This window comes from Papilio xuthus, unplaced genomic scaffold (assembly GCF_000836235.2).
Source record: "Papilio xuthus unplaced genomic scaffold, Pxut_1.1 DF826961.1, whole genome shotgun sequence".
Classification (NCBI taxonomy): Eukaryota; Metazoa; Arthropoda; class Insecta; order Lepidoptera; family Papilionidae; genus Papilio; species Papilio xuthus.
This window is the reverse complement of record NW_013531688.1, coordinates 1519480-1536571: the sequence shown is the minus strand read 5'-3', so window position 1 is coordinate 1536571 and position 17092 is coordinate 1519480. Positions and strand designations below refer to the sequence as shown.

The 17092-nt window shown below is 35.4% G+C and overlaps 2 protein-coding genes across 2 annotated transcripts; both read left to right on the top strand.

The window, feature by feature from the left end:
- Positions 1-444: 444 nt before the first annotated feature.
- Positions 445-3508, top strand: LOC106119903 (uncharacterized). The gene is made up of 4 exons (XM_013315029.1): positions 445-456; positions 2023-2112; positions 2576-2704; positions 3326-3508. The coding sequence occupies exons 1-4, from the start codon at positions 445-447 to the stop codon at positions 3506-3508; spliced, it is 414 nt and encodes a 137-aa protein (XP_013170483.1).
- Positions 3509-3811: 303 nt separating this feature from the next.
- LOC106120401 (immunoglobulin superfamily member 10-like) lies at positions 3812-14291 on the top strand. Its single transcript, XM_013315748.1, has 19 exons — positions 3812-3990; positions 4600-4678; positions 4758-4915; positions 5294-5459; positions 5550-5798; positions 5962-6034; positions 6554-6750; positions 7286-7460; positions 8079-8173; positions 8738-8879; positions 9109-9236; positions 9469-9606; positions 9999-10136; positions 10875-10987; positions 11549-11779; positions 12138-12285; positions 12613-13289; positions 13484-13681; positions 14016-14291. The coding sequence occupies exons 1-19, from the start codon at positions 3913-3915 to the stop codon at positions 14277-14279; spliced, it is 3447 nt and encodes a 1148-aa protein (XP_013171202.1). The 5' UTR covers positions 3812-3912; the 3' UTR covers positions 14280-14291.
- The last annotated feature ends 2801 nt before the right edge of the window (positions 14292-17092 follow it).

The window sequence follows — 17092 nt, the reverse complement described above, 5'->3', positions numbered from 1 at the left end:
TTAGATGTATGGATGTTTGTTTGAAGGTATCTCCAGAACGGTTGCATAGATCTCAATGAAATTTGGCCTACATATAGAACATAGTCTGGAGGAACACATAGGCTGATTAAGTTTTTTTTCATTTCCGCGCGGACGAGGTCGCGGACGACAGCAAGTGATTAAAACGTCAAAACTACTTGATTTCAAAAATTCTTTCGTTATCCAAAACTACAGTATGATTGTATATCATAGGTTATATTCATTTTTTTTACTTCCACATGAAATCGTAAAGGAATTTCGGTATTCAACAATTTGAATATCCGTTAAAGCATTGAGTTCCGCTTGATAAGTGTATGCGTTGAGTATCAATTTTAATATTGTTTCAGTATTTTATAGCCATGGTTGAGAGACTGTATCACAGTATTATTGCTTTTTACATATTAATATGTTCAGTTTACTGTCAAGATGGTGCAAATAGTTCGTTAACGTTTGTTATAGACAGCACGGTGTCAATGTCTAGAGATATAAAAAGTGTAATAAAATGTGCCGATGGAATCTTTGATACTGTTGTTAATTCTAATAAATCCGAGATTGTAGATTTTGTTATTGTGACGTTTAATGATCCAGGTATATGTTTATAGTTTTTACAGTGGTAGAGCCGTTTTAACATCTCCCGGTGAAATACCACGACCACACAGAAGACAGGCGTGAAGTGGAAGCAATTCCGCGTTTCGTCTGATGAGTGTGCGTCCCGGAGGCCTAATTTAATCCTCTTTCCCTTCCCACCCTTTTTCTTATAAGGAAAGGATGGGAAGTGGAAGTCGTCTTTCCGGATAAGAGGATGCATGAAAATATTTTCTTTCTGTGCATCCTCTCCTGCGTCGATTAAAGGTAGACAACGGATATGTAATTGCGTATGTCTATGGGCAACGGTCACTTCGCTATTTCAGCGATTTTATGAGTAAAAAAGTAAAGTAAAGAAGCAAAGAAAGCATATGTGAAAAAGGATATACGTAATTGGGTGAATTCAAATATGACGACTGATAGAGATGTATGGAGGAGTCCATACTATGCCGACCCTCCATAGGGATGGCAAGTTGTTAATGATGAAATGAATCTTATAGACCTGATTATTTCAGATTACAAATTGCATATTATAACCAGTAATAAAGAAGAATTCAAAAGTTCGTTAAGCAAAATTCTTGTAAACGGTGGAGGCGATTGTCCTGAAATGACAATGTCTGGAATTGAACTGGGCCTTAAATCTAGTCGGCCATTTTCATATTTGTATGTTTTTACTGACGCCGCTGCAAAGGATATGAAAAAATACGAATCTGTAAAAAATTTAGCGTTGAATTTAAACATTAAGGTGATTTTATTTATTGTATTGAATTGTTGACTAGCTGTCGCCCGCGACTAAAAACTTAAGTACTAGCCTATGTGTTCTTCCATGTTATGTTCTACATTTACGCCAAATTTTAGTAAGATCCGTGCAGCCGTTCTGGAGATATCTTCAAAGAAACATCCATTCATCCATCTAACCATTCGCATTTACAATATTAGTAGGAAAATTGCATATTTTAACAAAAAAAACATAAATGCAAGAGAGGATACCAGTGCATGTGATATAAGGACGTCAAAGACCTATGCGGTGCCCTTGAGATAAAAATAAACACGATAAAATCTGCAAAATCAATGTAATTTTCAATGCCTATTGTTTGGGCAAATAAAATTGCAAATTTAATTATTTCGATCTTTATATTTAGGCGCACGTTAAGGTTAGCTTTAATCATACTAGTTAAATCAAATGATATTTTATTCTAATCCTTTTATATTTGATTATAGATAAGTTTCATTATATCTGAAGCTAGATGTGCCACAAAACCCAATTTCTCAGCGTTCGAAACATTAGCTACCAAAACTGGAGGTGATTATTTTTATATGAAAAAACATAAGATAAGTGAAGTAAGAAGTTATCAGTTTTATAAATATTGACAACACTTTTTATAGTTTAATTTAAAGTAATATATTGTTTATTTTCAGATAATTAAATATGTAGAAAGACTGATAGAGAGTAGAAAAGTTTTAATTCTGAGAAAACGCTTCAGACCGGATGAAGACCCGAAAGTTAATGTAATTAATAAAAACTATTATATTAATAAAGAGAGCGTCGGTGACTCAGGGGTCAAGCACTTGACTTGCAATCTGCAGGTCCTAGGTTCGAATCCTGCCATGTACCATTGTGTTTTTCGATTTCCGATTTACATATGTACATCAATCCATTATCATGCAACCTGCATGTATCTGAGAAGAAATTCAAAGATATATGTGAAGTCAACTAACTCGCACTGGGTCAGCGTGGTTGACTATGGTCAAGTTAATTTAAGTTACGAGCAAAAGTAAGTTAAGGGTGACAAGGCTATGGCCTAGGAACGCATCTGCGGTTCCTCTGGTATTGCTGATGTCCATGGACGTCGTTGAACACTTCGGTTTTCCGGCCGCTCGTTTGCCCCCTTCTGTTATAAAAAAAAAATTGTAGCCTAATAGTGGATTAACGTTGAAAATGTTTACACTTTTTTGTAACTTATAACTTCAGGTGACGCTGGATTCAGCTGTGAAAGACGTACTCGTTGCGGTGTCCGGTTATAAACCAGCGATACATGTCGGAAGCAAGCTAAACGATACAATTATCGTTGAACACATTGCAGATACAGAAAAAGCAAAAGTAAGTTGTTAGTTTAGAAAATAACGAATTTGGGTCCTTCGAGAAGCGAGCTTACCATTTCCTTAAAGGCCGGGAACGCATCTGCAGTTCCTCTGGTGTTTCAGATGTCCATGGGTGTCATTGATCACCTTGGCGCTCCCTTATAAAAAATCTACAAAAAAATTTAAAGAATTGTTCCGTCATCGGTTGACACGACAGACCACCAGGTTCCATCCACACCATCTCGATGGCTGGCAATCCACAACCGTGCGGTTTGCGCGAAACTTCCTACCTTGCACAGCAGCGTTGTGGAATTTTCTGTCCTCGGCGGCATTTCCAAACCGTTACGACTTAGGGTCCTTCAAGAAGCGACCTTATCACTATCTCAAAGGCCGGCAATGCATCTGCGGTTCCTCTGCTAGTGTTGATGTCCATGGGCGTCGTTGAACACCTCGGTGTTCCCGTTGCTCGTTTGCCCCCTTCTGTTATAAAACAAAATATATGATGCCAACCCGTATTGGGCCAGAGTTAACTATGGCCTAGTCACTAACTTCGTGTAGGCTCCAAGTCCATAAGTGGGAGACGTATAGTGAGCTGATGATGATGATTATAATTTGTGACAGTAAACTTATCCTTTCACAGATAATAGCCTGGAATAATACAGAACCAGGAGATTATCACATTGAAATAAAAACTGGAAGTGGCACGATTAATACATTATTGACAATATATGGAACAAGTAAAATTACCTTTAGTTATGGATTCTCTGTTCTTAAGCCTAAATATATGAACGAAACTACAAACAGACCAGTTGCAGGTAAATGATTTTACAATTATACAGGATGTCCGAGAATTACGTGTACAACGGGACAAATTCATTGGTCGAAAATATGACAATTTAACCCTTTTTGTGATATTTGAAAAAAGCCATCTAGCGGCTAAACGAAGCAACTTTGAAGAAACCTTTCTTGTTGTTAGAAAGTTGGGTTAAATCGTCATATTTTCGACAAAGTAATCAGTGGTAATCCGTTGTAAACGTCATTTACGAACATCCTGTATATTAATAGCGTTAGATGGTAGTATTTAGTATTGCTACTAACTTCAACATCCGTTATTTTTCAGATCAAAAATCTTATATTGTAATAAAATTAAAAACTGAAACCGAAAAAATTAACCTTAAAAGGATACAAGTCCTCGATTTGAAAGATAAAGTACTTTTGGATAAACAGATGAATATTATTAATAAAGACGATCAATTTTATATATCGGAACCAATAGTTTTTCCTAAAGATACATTCAAAGTATTGGTAAATATAAAACTGCACATATTAGAAATGCCTTTAAGCAGGAGACGAAAACTATATGATAGATTCTTCTTAATGTATCCTTGCTAGCTAATGCCAACTGATTACTTACATTTGTCCAAATATTGATAATTTACTGATTGATTTAACAGTGGTAGAGTCCGCTTTACCATCAATACCACGACCACACTGAAGAAAGACGTGAAGTGGAAGAAATTCCGCCTTTCGTCTGATAAGTGATTCCGGCGGCCTAATTTTAGTCCTCTTTCCTTTCCCACCCTTTTTCTTATCAGTAAACAATGGGAAGTGGGAGTGGAATTTTCTCTTTCAGTGCACAGGGGGTGCACTGAAAGAGTGCCTCTGTCTATTAAAGGTAGGCTGGCAACGCATCTGCAAATGCGTATGTCTATGGGCAACAGTCGCTTGCTATTTCAGCGATTTCAGGTCGGCTACCTGAAGTCGGCTAGCTCGTGTGCCAACATATGATATAAAAAATTCTGCAATTTACGTCAATTCTTTCGGTTGTACCATCATATAGTTCACTCCATCAATCTATGTCCTGAACTATATTTTAATGACTAATTTTTTAACATTGATCTACTGTATATTCAGATGATAGCAGAGGATGAAAAAACAAAGGAAACTATAAAACGTACTTCTTTACCTATCGAGCCGCAACAAGTTTTTCCAGGTAAATCTTTGCCGTGTCATATTTTTGTTATGTGATTTTTGATCTAATTGATAAGTAAATATCAAATAAATTTTATCAGATTCTATTAAAGACGAAGCACCTAAAGTTACAATTACGGGTGACAGTAAGGTGACATCATCTTATGGGAGTCCTTTGCAGTTGACTTGTAGAGTAACTGGACATCCTAAACCTAATATATTATGGACAGATGATGATGGGTCGACCTTGAAATTTACGGTAAATATAAATAAATAGATTATGTATACTAATACAGTTAAAACTTCATTGCTGGATGTAAACACCACAGCTCGGAGCCTTCCCCAAGTTACGGGCGATTAGGCCATAGTCAACCACGCTGCCCCAACCAAGTGCGGGTTGGTTGACTTCACATATCTTAGAATTTCTTCTCAGGTATATGCAGGTTGCATCACGATGTTTTCCTTCACCGTAAGAACGTCGGATAATTGTGCATATGTAAAACGGAAATCAAAAACAGATTGGTACATGATGAGATTCGAACCCAGGATCTGCAAATTGCAATTCAAGTGCCTAACCCCTGATCCTCCGAATGTTGGATGTGAAGGCTAAATTATTAAAGATTTGATTTAATTTTAGGTCACAACACTTAAAGAGGAATATGAATTTGTAAGTGTATTGGAAATAGATAAAGTAAATAAAAAGAACACATATGTTTGTAAAGCTACTAATAGTATAAGCAGCGATGAGAAAAGTGTTGAAGTTGAAATGTCAAATTATTTTGATGTTGTTAATCTTTCCAAAGGTAAGAAAGCAATAAAAAAAATTTGCATGTTGTTCTCATAATCTATTTTATTTAGAGATAAAAATAATATTTATTAATTTCTACCGATAGATAAAATAATAGAGTATAATACAGAGGACAAATTATACTGCAAAGTAAACGCTAATCCGCCCGTTAATGTAACGTGGTATTTAAATGGAAAAATAATTGTAAATGATGATAATTTAAGCATTACATCAGATCAATCGACTTTACTAATAAAAAAAATGAAACCCGAACATGTGGGAAAAATTTTATGTGAAATTCGCAACGATGTAAAACGGATCGTACATGATCTCCAACTGACAATAATAGGAGTGGGTATGTAACCTTCAGGCTCGGAACAAACATGCCACCGACTGCAGCCATCGGTGGCCAGCGTCAACCAGTTCACACGGTCGTTGGCCCGTTTGTGGCGAGCCTTAGAATATATAATTTTTTTAGTCGAATGTAAGTTTATAGATACGTACGTTACATTTTACAGAGGCTCCAAAAATCGATAACAAAATTACTGAAATCTATGCAAATAAAGGCTCCAGTGCAAAAATTTCATGCAGGTAGGTTTATATATATTAATCCAAAAAGCTGGCAATAAACAAATGTTTCGATTGTCGATCACCAATAATATCGCAGCACATCAATATTTGCAAATACACATTATGTTAACAAGCAAGGAAGAGGAGAGAGGTTAGGGAATTAACATAGTAGTAGGAGGAAAGCACTTAAAATATCAAAATTTCTTAGTAAAATATGGGGTTTTCTGGTACTTCTTCAGAGAAAGTAGTCATAGAGCAACATTGCTTGACTTTACTATATTTCACTCACATAGTGTACTAGCTGACGCTCGCGACTCCGACCGGGCGGAATTAAAAAAAACATAATCAGTAGCTTATATGTACATTCTGCCAGACTATATTCTATTTGCATACCAAATTACAACTAGATCCGCTCAGCCGTTTTGAAGATACCTTCAAACAAACATCCATCTGTACATTCGAATTTATAATATTATTAAGACAGTTTACAAAAAATATCGACATAGAAATAATATTAAAATCTATTTTTTTATGTTTAAGAATTTTAAAAGGAGATCCAAAGCCAACGATACAATGGTATTTCAAAGCAAAAAATAAGGATTCATTTTATCCAATAAAAGAATACAAAGAAGATATAAATATTGACAAGGTCACTGCTAACGTGGTTGGAACCTACAAATGCATTGCAAAAAATGAAATCGATAAAGACTCTCACATTGTTGACCTAATTATGGAATGTAAGTATATTGCTATGTTTTTTACACATGCCGAAGACCGAAGATGCATTAATCAAGTACGAGCTAAATGTGGATCTTTTTGATATCCAGAATGAATTAACTCTTTACAATTTACTGATGTACATTTACTTATTTTTTTATTTAAATATCTAAACATGATAAATCAAAACTTATATTAATTTAAATATCTTCTTAAATCTATGATATTAAATAATATATTAAAAACGAATATTTAACTAAAACATATTATTAAAAGATGTCTCTTTAGACAAGGTTTCGAAGATACTGGCAGCTTTCTCCCTTTGAATAGCTATATTTTTTGTCCGAGGTAGCTGTCAGCTCTTCGGTTCCTGTGAAGTCGATTAACTTTTTTTAATATTTCCTTAAAAAGCCTTAAAGCGCTAGGATCCCACGGACCAAGGGTCTCGACGTCGAATGAAAAAAAATCATATCCTGAGCCTAGACCCCTGTATTTGCTTGCTTTAGCATTTTCCGCCGTTTTACAGAATTGTATTTAAAAAGGAATATGTTTCAGACTCTCCTGTTATCATGGATAAGGAATATATTGATATCCTTAAAAGAATGGGGGAAACAATTACAATATCCTGTAAAATACATGGAGAACCAGCTCCAGAAATACATTGGTCAATAAATGGAATAAAAGTAGAGGATACCGAACTTTACAAAATTTATAGGGATCACACATTAACGTAAGATTTGACATATCAATATTTTATAATATTTAATTATTTTATAAGACTGAATACGCGAAAGTGATGGGCAATATTATAACAATTATTAAAACGAAACTGAAAGAAATAATCATGTTGATAAGAAATAGAAAAATGTAAACTGCGTAGCATTAGACCTATTAACTAGTACTAATAAGTAATAACAATATTATTTACTCCAAACTAGCACATAACAGAGGTAGAGCCCGCTTTAACATCTTTGCACGAATTGGCCCGGCTCGCCCGGTGAAATACCACGACCACATAGAAGACAGGCGTGAAGTGGAAGCAATTCCGCGTTTCGTCTGATGAGTGTGCGTCCCGGAGGCCTAATTTAGTCCTCTTTCCCTTCCCACCCTTTTCCTTATAAGGAAAGGATGGGAAGGGAAAGTGAATTTTCCGGATGAGAGGATGCATGGGAAGAAAAAAAATTCTCTATCTGTGCGTCCCCTCTTCCGTCGATTATAGGTAAGCAACGCATATGCAATTGCGAATGTCTTTGGGCAGCGGTCGATTCGCTGCTTCAGGGATTTCGGGTGGCCGCTCGTTCGTTTGCCACCATATAATATTTAAAAACGATTAACTTATTCTTTACAGTTTCAAAGCTTCTATAAAAACAATGGGAATGTATACTTGTGAAGGTGTGAACAAATTGGGATCTATTAAATATATTGCAAACGTAAGCGTTTTTGGTGAGTCTTTTTCCATATAAAAAGTTTCCCCGGCTCCGTCTCGTGGATCTTAAAAGTGCCCCTTATTGTTTTTGTGAACCATAAAGTATTTGCCCTGAAAATAATTAACATAAAGTTTCAAGTAATTCTACTAAAGGAATAACATCTCTCCATATATATTTTCGCCCACTTAAGACCTTCGGGGGGCTATTTTTTATATAATAAATAATAGTGTTCACCCACGAAGGACCAACAACCTCCATGCTAAATTTGCAGTTAGGCCAAGTTACTGTTTATAATTTACGGAAATTTAACCCTCATTTTTAACCTTTAGAGTGATTATTATAAATAAGCCAGAAAGACATGGTTCAATACAATTTTCAATTAACATCATTAAATAGAATATGAATCATCGATAAAGAACTCGAGTTGTTCCAAACTTTAACCTCTTAAATGACCTTTGGAGGACGAGTTTAGTAAATGTGCTCACGTACGTAGTAAGAGAAGATTATGTATGATTCAAGATTATTTAATATATTATCTTATTTGAGTATGTTGGAATATTATTATATTGTTCAATTTCAGAACCGGTCAGTTTTGATGTACCAAAGACGTTGACGATTAAAATAAGGCTTAGACGCACATTAGATATAACGTGTCCAGTGAAAGGATACCCGACACCATTGCTACGATGGGAATTTCATTCACGTGATGGCACAAAACGAAGGTACTGTTTTTAAAGTTCTGCATACATTTAACTATGCAACAATTTTATTACATTCAAAGTTTACCATTTAAATTAACCATTTTAATGTGAACGTGGAGTTTGAACAAATTGATTTGAATCGTGGAGGGGGACTTAAATTTAGTCACCCTCCCTTGTAATCCTAAGAATGCGTCAAAAAGAAAAATCATCTTCCTATATGGCTTTAAAGATTTTTAATATTTTATTCCAGAATTCTTAGTGAAAAAGCCCAGTTGGTAATTCCGGCGATTGCGGTAAATGATCATGGGCTCTACGTTTGTATTGCGAAAAACCCTGATGGCAAAGAGAAGTCTATTGCATACGTCGTTAATGTAGAAGGTACCTAACTACCTATCAGCTTACTGGACCTCCCCTGAAAAAAACAAATGAAAGGAAAGAAGAAAGGATAAATGAACATATGTAAATCGGAAATCGAAAAACACTTTGGTACATAGTGGAATTCAAACCCAGGACCTGCAGATTGCAAGTCAAGTCCTTAATCCCTGAGCCACCGACGCTCATCTTCTATCTAATATACTTCTTTGAAATTAATTTTAAAATACATTTACAGTGCCACCTTCTATCACACCAGAAGAAAAGGAAATTGTAGCTATTAAAGATGATATAGGCATAAGAATACCGTGTAATAGCAGTGGAAATCCAAAGCCAAAAATATCATGGATATATAAGGGCAATCCTTTAGCTATAGGTAAGAACGGACACATGCATCAAGATAGTTGAGCTTAGATCAAGCGGCTACGTGAATTCTCCGAAATAGCGAAGCTACTTTTGTCCATAGAATTGTACCGAAAACAATATCCGCACGACGACTAGTCGAGGATAGACATCGATTTTGTATAATATGTACGACTAGCTGTCGCCTACGACTCCATCCGCGCGACATTGAAAAAGCTTCAGGAGTAGCCTTAGTGTTTCTCCAGACTATGTTCTAGATCTATGCCAAATTTAATTAAGATCCATGCAGCCGTTCAATTCCTTTAAACATCCGTCTATACATCTGAACCTTTGCATTTATACATTTATACTTTGTATTAGTAAAATTAAAAGTCAGACCTTTTATAATTTGATATTTTATTTCAGGAAACGAATACTATAGTATGGAATCCGATGGAACTTTGCTTATTAAGAATGTCAAAGAATCAGTAGCAGGAACGTACGCATGTGTTGCTGAAAGCGAACTCGGCAAAGTATTTGAAAATTTTAAAGTAGTAATTAATAGTAAGTTTTCATATTTTCTGTACTGATACCATGCCATCCAAATAAAAAAAATGATTTAAATGGAGAATCATCAACCCACTATACGTCCCTACTAAGGGGCTCGGAGCCTACTTTAAGTAAATGAGGAACGAACTGATATATGAAATAAAATTAAGCTGAAATATTAAAATCTTCAATATATCTGCAATTTAATGCAATAGCAACATACAAATAAAAAGCAACGTCTGTATCTACATTATCTATGCAGTCCTAAAATACTAAAAAAATCTTTAAAAAAAAACGAAATTATATTCTAATGAAACTTTTCGCTTGCACTGTATTACAGTTTGATATTATTTAATCTTTCATTAGTAGCTTCATAAAAAGTTAACATTTCATAAAAATTAGTAATTTAATAATTAGTATTTAATAACAGAGTCGGTGGCTCAGGGGTCAAGCACTTGACATGCAATTTGCAGGTCCTGGGTTCGAGTCCCGCCATGTACCAATGTGTTTACCGATTTCCGATTTACATATGTACATTATCTGACGTTCTTACGATGAAGGAAAACATCGTGATGCAACCTGCACATATCTGAGAATGTCAACCAACCGGCACTTGGTAAGCGTGGTTGACTATGGCCTAGTGATCCCTAACTTAAGATAAGCTCCGAGCCCCTCAGTGGGGACGTATAGCTGATGATGATGAGTAATTTAATAAAAATTATCCAGTTTAAATAAACAATTTAATTTTTGCAGAGTATCCAATTAGAGGTGGGATCGTAGGTGAAGAGTATTTAGTAGAAAATAAACCCGCAGTGGTAAAATGTAATGTACCACATACGTCTACAGATCAAATATTATGGTACAAGGTATAATAAACATAATTCTTTTGGTTGATTCTTTTCATATTGTTTATCCAAGCGAGCTCCTACTCCAGGATTGGGTCGGGATGGCAACAGAAACGTGGAAACTTTATTGTTTGAAGCTCTATACTAGTCGATACGCTTATCTGCCAATATTTGATCTTTATGAGTATTTTTTAAAGTTTTTTTTTAATTATAAGGTAGCAAACAAGCAACCCTTGCACAAAGACATCTGTAATTGCACATTGCAGGGGATGCACAGAAAGAGAATATGCACGGAAAGGAAAAATATTCTCCTCCTCCCAATCCTGAAAATCCACTTACACTTCTCATCTTTTCTTTATAAGAAAAAGGGTGAGAAGTGAAAGAGGACTAATATTAGCCCGTCCGTACCACACTCATTTGACTCGGATTTGCTTCCACTTCACGCCTGTCTTCTGTGTGGTCGTGGTATTGCACCGGGCGAACCTTCCAATGTGTGCGAAGATCTTAAAGCAGGCTCTACCACTGTAATAGTTTATTTAAATTAAGTTAAAACTTACATATGATGCTTATTAGTATTTTTAGGGTAGATTTGTGGTTGCACGTGGTGACTTAATATTCAAGAAATACCGTAACTCTCGTAGTGGACTTTACAAATGCCGTGTTAGCAATTATTACAAGTCTATCACTGGAAACGTGAGAATTAAAACGGTAGTTAAACCACGATTTGTTTACTCACATACCAAACAAACATTTATGTTTTATGAGCCCGATCTTTGTCTAACTTGTGGGAACAGTGCAAGTCCAAAAACGGAGGTAAGCGTTATATTTAAAACTTTTCAGTAAAGTAAATTGATTAGTAAGATCATAATACTATTAATACTAAAATGGAAAGGAAACTTTTTAAGGGTTACGTACCTCATAGGAAAAAAACGGAACCCTTATAGGATCACTGTTGTCCGTCCGTCTGTCAAGACCCTTTTTTAAAATTACACATTAACAGCAAAAAATTAGTAACAATATTAATCATCATGATTATTATTAGTAAAATTTTCTTTGTTCCATAAATATTAAAAAAAATGGCATTTCATTCAACAGTTCCAACATTACAACTATCCATATACCAAATCAAAATGCTAAGATTGATGATGATTTTTCATTTTTTAAAACACAGATTTCCTGGTGGAAAAATAAAAGGAGAATAGTTTATTCTGGTGACACTTATTGCTGCAAAAATTCTGTAACCAGTATAGGAGAATACGAATGTGTTGTTGAAAATAAATTTGGAAAAATTAGTCGGAAATTTTATGTAAAGGCGGATGGTGAGTTGATATGCTATTAATTAGAAGCGAGCATACCATGCAGGAGTGCACTGGATACGGGCGGCACAGGACCGGGCATTGTGGCAATCGATGGGGGAGGCCTACGTCCAGCAGTGGACAAGTTTAGGTTGAGGATGATGATGATGATGATGATGAGCATACCATTTTCTTAAAACCGGCAACGCCTCTGGAGTTCCTCTGGTGTTGCTGATGTCCATGGGTGTCGTTGATTACCTCGGTGTTCCCGTCGCTCGTTTGCCCCGTTCTCTTATAAAAAAAACGGTCTGCTTACATTACACATAATTTAAAAATATTTGTTACTTTCAGATTGCTTGTTAGATATAAAAGAAGATTTAGAAAAATATCATCCTCTCATACTAAACCAAGACTACAAAGTTTCCGATTTCTCGATTAAAGATGGTCATTTAGCTATACCTATTGGTAACAAAGTTCAATTTTTCTGTCAAGGAGGCTTTAATAAGTTTACTGATTCGATATTAATAGCAGAATGCATGCAAAGCCATACTTTTAAAATAAACGATGAGGAGGTGGATTATACTAAATTGAAGTGTAAAGAAGCTTTGAAGCAGGTTACCATTAAAACTAAAGAAGATTGTGCCAAAGGTAACGGTGAAGTTTACCGAATCGGTATATATGTCAAAGAATTTATGGAAATGTATCAAATTTGCTATCACAAAATACTTAAGATTCCTTTGTACGGAGAGTACAATTTAACAACATCAGCGGCAGGTGTAAGCTGTGCATCACCAGAAATATGGTTTAACGATGATGTGATAAATTATAACAAAGATGAAATGTATGATTGCAAGCAACAAAGAAATGATCTAACCACATTAATAGGTCGAGATTTACCTGGCAAAGAAGACGAATGTTTTGGTTCCAGACAACTTGTAAACGAGAAGGACTTACCAGCCGGTTTTCCACAAATTTTGGCTCACAGCTATCTTAACATTGTTCCACAATGGAATTCTGATAGCATGAAGGTTTGTGATTTTTCTTTGATAAAAAAGCGCATATTTTGTTGACTTCTTGTAAATTATAATAATACCATATATGAATGCTAGCCACCTCAATGGTTCACCTTCCTCAACTAATTTGAGCCGTCGACGCTCTTCTGGATCTTCTGTATGTATCCATGTAGCCTGAGTTAGTAAAATTATTATTATTATTATTGCAGAACTGGGATATTTTAGAAGAAATACTAAGAACTGAAGTAAAGAAAAGGCACAGATCATTTACTAAATCAAATATATATATAAGAACGGGAGTATCTCAACGCTTTCGACTTTCTTTAGGAAAGTCAAAAGTCCGGTCTGACATTTACATTAAAGATAAAGCTGGAAATAAGATTTTACCGCCGGTGTACATATGGAAGGTTTGTCTAATGATATTTTTCATATACACATTGATTTTACAAACGGTGGGTTTCCGAGATAATAATCAATTGGGTATGTCAACAGTCACTTCATTTCAGCGATTTCAGTTTGCCGTTCGCTCGTTTGCCACCTTATGATATAAAAAAATCTCCGTATTAAAAATATTGTTACCTCTGTTTTGTCGAAGATAATGACAAGATTGAAGATATGTTCTATTCAAAGATTTTTATTTCAGAAACCAGTAGTAAATCAGAAGTTCTCTGTCCTTACGTTACTGTAGGTCTCCACGTTGACGTATTACCTTCTGTCTCATTGTGCGTTTGTGTATTTTAGGTAATTACAGATCAATTTAGCGCCGCGACGGTAGCCATCATTCAAGTCATGGTACCAGAATCTTTAAGACGTGACAACACAAAAGATTATGAGATATGTGAAAATCAATGTGACAAGATACAATGGCTAAAAGGAATCGATGTTGATTATTTAAATAGTGGTAACATGTTCTGTTGTAGTATTAACGATTTTGAAAAGGCATTTCGTTATCCTGTTGCATTCAGTATGGGTTATACAAAAATTTTAAGTATAATAAGCAGTTAGCAAGCGCTATAATGAGAGTTTTGTTTTTCTAATTTATATTTTAATAGAAATAAAATGGTTAAGATGTATGTTTCATTTGTAGTTTTATTTTTGATGTAGCTCAGGGGTTAAGCATTTGCCGCGGACGAGAGCAGAAGCGTGCCCGTGGTCACGTCCCGATGCCTCCGCTATGGAGGAGAATCCCACATAACTATCGCGTCCCTCCTGGGGCGCGGAGTATGCATAAAGCATTCGTCTCTGGAAAAAAATGGGGGTTAAGCATTAGACTTGTAAGCAACAGTTCCTGATTTCGAATTTGCCTTGTACTAATGTCTTTTTCAATTTTCGATTAACATATGAACATTAATCCGACAAATGAAGGAAACAACGTTTTGCAAACTGCACATATGTGCGAAGAAATTCAAAGACATGTAAACCTGTACTGGGTCAGCGTGGTTGACTATGGCCACACTAAGTGTAGGCTCCGAGTCCCTCAGTGGGGACGAGTCAGACGGACGCCGATACGTTGCATGTCTTTGTTACTATGTTCTTCTGCTCTCACAGTTGTTTATGTTATTTTTCTTAATGCAAATGCAATATTGTCAATGGGCACATGTATTCGGTGCTTTCTTGGATATAATATTTAAAACCAACATGTTAAATAAAATTATGTTAAAGTCTCCCAACAATATGCAGCGCTTAATAAACAAGAAGTGTGTCAAGTAAGTTTAAGGCCGCGGCCACGAAATTTGCAACAAGCGTGGAGGTGCGATAGGCGGAGCGGGAGCGATGTATTTAATATATAGCATAAAGATAAGGGTCCATTGCTTTGTCTTGATGCGATGCAGACGGTGTCTGTGAGGGACCCAGCACTATATAAAATCAACATGCAAACTTAACTCGGTTGCGGGTCATGCGGTGCGACCGGCGTGGGCCAATGGAAGCGTACCTTAATACAGCGACGGCCACGAACCAAGCGGGAGCGGAGCACTACTCTTGTTTACATAGTCACTCCAACTGATGTCGTGCCCGTCGCCATATGATTTATTTTATAACAACGAAACTATACGTCCGAAACTGTACACATAGCGTTGAGTTTCACTGTACACATTGCTATCTGTTTTTATAAATGTAAATAGAAAATACATTAATATCGCAATTTATGTTGTAGTGTATTCGTACCTTAAGATTAAGACATGACGGCGGAAATTAAATCTTTCTTGGAAATGTCACAGCAATATATCTTTCTTGGAACTTTTCTTTTGAAAATATTTCAATAATTTTTTATTAGCAGAACAGCGTCCCTTCCCGGCTTCATTATTTTGTTTTAAATAAAATTAATATATTACTTCCCGATACCGTAGCATACTTATAGTGAAAATTTAATATTGATTCCAAAACAAACATATGAAGTTTCTTTTTATTCTTTTGTCTTGTGCTTAATTGCATAGTCGTTAATTTGAGGCGCAGTTTTAAAAATCATCATCATAATCAGCCTAAATTTGTCCACTGCTGGACGTAGCGCCCCCCATCGATTGCCACAATGTTTTAAAAATGCTTATCTCAAATTTTGATAAATGTTCTTTCTAAAAGAACATGTTTTCTTACCAAAAAACTGTTAATTATAGGACAATTTCCTTATGCATTGTACAATAAGAGAGATTTGTTAATGATGTCGCGTTCTTTTATACTTTTAAAAATAAACGCAAACACAACTGCTAAGGTATTTAAAAAATGTTGTAAAAATTGTTTAAGGTTTACAGTAACGAATGAAAATATAATAAGCGCCTGTCAAAATAAAATAGGCAAATTTGTTTAAAACAAAACTCACATTTTGTTTTAATCAATTTAATTTTACAACATTTAAATAAATATTTATAAGCAAAAATACTATTGCAACCTTTTTGTTGTATAAACGAAAAAAAGGTTTCCATTCTACGGGTACTCCAGCCGCAAACTGTCAAAAAGAGGAAAGTCGCCTATCTGGGACATGTTCTGCGGCACGACGAATACGACCTTCTCCAAGTAATTATGATGGGCAAAATCGCAAGCAAAAGACGAAGAAAGAAATCGTGGTTGCGAAATATAAAGGAATGGACGAATATTGTGCGTGGAACATTTATTTCGCTTGGCACAAGATCGACGAAAGTTCACTGAGTTGACCGCCAACATCCATTAAATGGAGAGGCACCTTGAGAGAGAGAGAACGAAAAAAAGATTGATAATTCAGTGAGTTTATGTGATAAGCCTATGAAAAGTCCGGTTAAAGCGAACATTTATGTAGATTTTCACTCAACATTTTCATTGTCTGTGCAAAGCCTTTAAGCTCGCCCGAGTTTTTAGCTTTGAACAGGGGTAAAGTTACCAATTTACATTATCTATGTCCTATGAAAATATTAACTTATTTTGAGCTCGGGAATAAATAAGTTTAAGTAAAATTTAAGTAAATATAAAATGATAAAAAAAAGATTAAATAAAACACTTCACTTATTTAAATAAGTGTCCGGAATGTTTTAATCTATATATACAAAAGAAAGTCGTGTTAGTTACACTATTTATAACTCGAGAACGACTTTACCGATATGGCTGAAAATTGTTGATGAGGTAGCTTAGAGCCAGGAGACGGACATAGGATACTATTTATTCATTTTTTTCGAATTTATGCCTTGAAGAGCTGCTTTTTATTTAACTTACTAATATGTAATATAAATGCGAATGTTTAGATGGATGTGATGTGGATGGATGGGTGTTTGAAGATATTTCTAGAACGGCTGAACGGATCTCCATTAAATTTGGCATAAGCATAGAACATAGTCTGAAAGAACACATAGGCT